This window comes from Palaemon carinicauda, chromosome 37 (assembly GCF_036898095.1).
Source record: "Palaemon carinicauda isolate YSFRI2023 chromosome 37, ASM3689809v2, whole genome shotgun sequence".
Lineage (NCBI taxonomy): Eukaryota > Metazoa > Arthropoda > Malacostraca > Decapoda > Palaemonidae > Palaemon > Palaemon carinicauda.
This window is the reverse complement of record NC_090761.1, coordinates 16,324,906-16,329,905: the sequence shown is the minus strand read 5'-3', so window position 1 is coordinate 16,329,905 and position 5,000 is coordinate 16,324,906. Positions and strand designations below refer to the sequence as shown.

General features: G+C 34.7%; 2 protein-coding genes across 2 annotated transcripts in view; one reads left to right on the top strand and one right to left on the bottom strand.

The window, feature by feature from the left end:
- The window catches only part of LOC137629464 (uncharacterized), a 190,343-nt gene that overhangs the window by 118,680 nt on the left and 66,663 nt on the right, over window positions 1-5,000 (bottom strand). The window lies entirely within an intron of this gene.
- Window positions 1,767-5,000, top strand: part of LOC137629203 (uncharacterized) — a 6,242-nt gene continuing 3,008 nt past the window's right edge. The window contains exons 1-2 of the mRNA XM_068360465.1: window positions 1,767-1,918; window positions 3,445-3,759. Of these exons, the coding sequence (XP_068216566.1) occupies window positions 1,767-1,918; window positions 3,445-3,759 (467 nt within the window). The remainder of the gene's footprint in view (window positions 1,919-3,444; window positions 3,760-5,000) is intronic.

Here is a 5,000-nt window from a genome sequence, read left to right as displayed (position 1 = left end):
GTGGAGGCAATTAGTTTAGGCGCATAGTTTTACAAGTGAAGAAATTTATATGAATAAATGACGAATTCATTCTGGTCACATAAACAAATTTACAATTATATTTTCTCACACACAACAATTACATACATGCATACATACTTACAATTAAATGCAAAAACGAATACACAAACACTCACGCAAACACACACACATGTGTATATATGTCCAGGTCTATATAGATAAATAGACAGAATACCTGTGCATGTTTGCAAGTGTAGGTTGCACATAATTTCCCATGTCATCCTACAATTACCAGCGAAAGCCTAGTCATCTCTAGCGTGGGCAAAAATGATAATCTTTTTTATGTCATTATGGACATTAACAATTTCCCATACAAATCCTGAATGAAGGGTTAAAATAATAATAAACAGGACCATTCTTTCATACAACAAATCCTGTTCCTTTCCCCTGCTGGGACCCAGGCCATGCCTCGATCATGCATAGATGCAATTGTCCTGCGAGACTCAGGAGTAAACTGGGAAAGCTTTTAAAGGTAATGTTGCCTACAGTCAGCGAGAGAGAGAGAGAGAGAGAGAGAGAGAGAGAGAGAGAGAGAGAGAGAGAGAGAGAGGGAGAGAGAGAGAGAGAATTTGTATGAAGGGAAAATTTGACACACAAAAGATGATGACTCTTGCAGTAATTATGATGCATTTCGTTTTTAATTAATAGGAGATAGAATGGTGCCAAAAAATGTCGGTAGGACAAGTTAGAAAAACGTACATTAAAAAAATTATGGAAGAAATTAATGATAATGATGAAAATAGCAACAATGATAATAACAGTATTTATCATTATTATCAACAGTAACGGTAAAGGTGTCTGGTCTCAGTTTCATCAGAAAAGATACTCACCAGACCGTCAGCCTGGCAAGCCCAACCCTCCACTGTGGTGACCAACCACATCAGTGGCCTCCCCAGTAAATAGTTTAAACTCACAGACCCGGGCTGGGATCGATCTGCTGCCATGCAAATGCTAGACGAATACGTTACCATTGTAGTAGCCATACATATCTTTGGATAATAACACTAAGTTTAGAAACGTATTGCACGAAATAGCGAGATCTAAATCGCAAAACATCGGCCACGATGAATATTTCTACTTTAATGATACACTATTTACAAAATAATATCTAGACTATTTTTTCTTGATTAGATTGCCCGATGTGTACTGGTAGAATATATGTTTTATTTCCCAAACTAGATAACGTATTTAAGTGGCAATAAACATCAAAAGCGAGAATTTAAAATCTAGTGTTGTTTCTATATAGATTCTTAAAAAAAAGGATATTTTAAGAGATTCTTCCTCGTTTTCTCTCCCCTGACTTAAGTCCTTCTATTATTATGTATTCCTGACGAGACGGGCCTATAACTTATCTTGATGTTTAACTTCACCTTTCTCTTTCTCCCTGTCTTTCTTGTAAAATGAAATTCAAAATTTCAAGTCCTTTCAAGAAATGTTTTCATTCCGGCACTAATATCTTACTTTAAAAGGACGAGTATTAGTCGCCATTCTTCATAATGCTTTTGACTGAGTAGAGTAAAGTTCAACATAATTTCTAATTTTTTTTTTTTTGATGAAAAAAAAAAAGTTAAATTTCTTGAGAAGTTTTTCTTAATTATTATTATTATGAAAATCTATTTCCTGATCATAGATTCTCATTCTCAATCTTCGATACGGATCTTCAATCGGAGATTATTATAAACTGTTTTTTTTATCGTTTCAGCAAAATGAAAACTTCAGCAGGGGCAAAACCTGTGCTCTCTTCTTTGACAGTCTTAGCTCTCCTGTCATGCGCATGCGCCGCAGAGGTAGAAGCTGGAAACGATGGAAATAGCACTCAACTCAGACTTGATGTTCCTGCTACAGGTGCAGGTAAGAGATATAAGCGTGTATTCAAGTCCTTTATATGACGCAATTATTATTATTATTATTATTATTATTAGAATCGCTAAGCTACAACCCTGGTTGAAAAACCAGGATGCTTTAAGCTAAAGGGCTCCAACAGGAAAAAAATAGCCCAGTAAGGAAAGGAAATAAATAAACTACAAGAGAAGTAATGAACAAATTAGAATAACATGTTGTAAGAACAGACGTATAAATGAGTAAATATGATAGTAGGCCTACGATTGCTCAATGTTAACTAATTATTTTTCCTAATATGATGACTTGAGATATGCTGAAATAGAATTTTGCATTTCATCAAAACAGAAAGAAAATGTGTCACTGTTTACTGTCAGCGTCAATAAATCTTGATTATATTTACGTTAGCATTCTTGCAGTTTTGATTAAATGTTGTATTGTGTTTTTACACAATTTGCCTTTAAAATTTTAATATCTCTATTAGTTAATACCTTAAGTATAAAAGGTTAACCATAATATTGTTACTTTCAAGTTCCTTTTGAGTTTTGATCTATTTACATAGCATATCAATATCATGAAATCAAAATAAAATTCTAATGACTTAAACGAAAAATTTATTTCAGGCATTATTTATATCTTAAGCTTAATTCAAAGGTTAAACTTGTTATAACTTCTTTGGATTATCTTAGTGACAAGCACAGTTGCAACAATAACAAGATATTCAGATTTTCAAATCTCTTCTATCCATGCAATAATCACAAACTAATATCTCTTAATTCTCAGCAAGAGTTCTTTTAACAGCAGAAGTAGACTAACTTGGCACTTCACATTAATCCCTTGTGTCTAGGGCCTTCCTACGTAGATTAATATTTCCAGAAAGTGACCCAAAACCTATAATATACTAAACACGAAACATTAATAGTTATGCCCAAAACTTTCCAATTCTCCTGTACTTCAAATACCGTTTCACACATTGACCTACTGATATAAACGCTACTTTCAGTTGAGCAATTGGTTCTATCCTGCCCCACTTAACATGGTATTAAAGCTCTGCACTTAAAATTGCATTTTTTCTGCTCCCCTTAATCAAAGCTAAGTAAGTTCCAACACTTAGAAAAGTTCATATACAGTTCCAGTTAATTCACTCTACGTAAAGTCCAGTGCCTTTAGAATAACGAAGAGCTGAGCCACCGACCCTCAGTCCTTCTAGGGGAGTCCTATGCTTAGTGGGGGGGGGGAGGAAAATGAGACTAGGGAGCAAAATGGGACACACTTAATCTGGTGAAGGCTGAACTCTTGGCGATCCTGCCTCCTACAGACCTCTTCGTTGCTGCGTCCACTGTCTTTGGCCACATCATCATTCTGGTCTCTGCCTCTTACATCCTATTCAATCTCTACTACCCACTCCTCGAAGATCGTAGTTTCTCTTCTTCTCCCTTTGACGTTCAGAGACTGGGACTAGAGGACAAGGGTGTCCTGGGACGATTTTTCAGTAGGTAAGTGCAAAGGAAGCCAATTTCTGAGGTCTGTCTCCTCCCAATGTACAGCCAACGCCGTTCAGGTCATGAGAAACTATATTGGGTCGACGTTCGCCATCCTCGGGCTTATATTCATACTGAGGGAGCTGTCGCACGGCTTCCTACTCCTTCTGGGGCCCTCCAAGGAGGAAGAGCAGGAGTCGGAGGACGCGGATGAGAATACCGACGATAGCGGGATGACGACGGCCATGCCCCCCGAAATGTACGACTCGTATTCTTACTATGACCGTTACGACTACTACTACCCCCCTCCCCCTCCCCGGCACCCGGGGTATAGAAGTTTGAGGAATAACGACCCGTTAATTTCCCATATCCTCAACAGGTAGAGTAAGTTTTTGTCCCTGAGTAGACGTATTCCCGCTTGGTAACTGGCTTCTAGAGGTGCAGTAGATAATTATAATTGTAAACTGTAGTTTCCAATCATTCACATTTAATATATCTAAACGTAAAATTGTATATATTAAGAAACTAAACATGAAACTAAAAGTATTAGTGATTGTATTCATGGAGTTGGAATAATCTATCAATTCAAACATGATATAGATATTAGTTAGATGTCTGCACATGACATTGCTTCATAGATATAAGTATGACATTGAATAAAATAAATTTAAACATGACACTATAACTTTAACAACTTTTAATCAATAAATGTAAACAGTAAATATAAATCATCTGAACATGAAACAATAACATATGAAATCTAGATAAAGAACTGTAATTATTCACTTTAAAGAAAGGAACAGCTGTATTCAAAACAAACAGCATTTTGAGAACGCTGAAATTTCCCTTAACTGTATTCAATAATAATGAACGAAATGTTCACATAGTAGTGTACGCAACCCGTTGAAAATATAAGAATTATTATTATTGTTAAGATTAAAATCATTATCTTTATTAAGATTATTGAAATTATTATTATTAAGATTATCAAAATTATTATTGTTTTATTCAGCTATAAAAGCAGTATTTTTGTCGAGTAAGGCAAGCAGTTATTACTTAATAATCCATACCAAATACACAAATTACCGATTCAAAATATGCATGTAAAAATATACATTGTAAACTTCCAATAGCTCCATACAGCTTCCTTAGTCACTTAAAATGTTAATGTACAAAGTAATAATAATTTTATTCTTCCAGCTTCTGTGCTTCATCTTGCAGCTATATTTCTCTTTTGGATTCCAGAAATCTACAATTGTTGCTCAGCAGCTTTTCCATAAATCTGTTACCTGAAATAATAATGACGGGAATCTTCTAGCTTATATCTGACGGTTTTTTTTTTTTTTTTTCTTAGAAATTTTCTTAAGATTGGTAAAACACTACAGTTTCTATGGATTTTTCAATTTACCCATAAACTTTTAACGGATAACTTAACTTTTGAGAATACTAACAATAATGTAGAATAATTTGTAGGTAATATTTCAATTTCTGAGCAGAATTAGCAGTTATGTTTTATAGTTTCGTTTTTATCTACTTATATACTTATATCTGGGTCATTTGCATTACTGCATTCTTATAAAGATATACCTTAAGTAATTATAGTCGCCACAAAGATTCCGG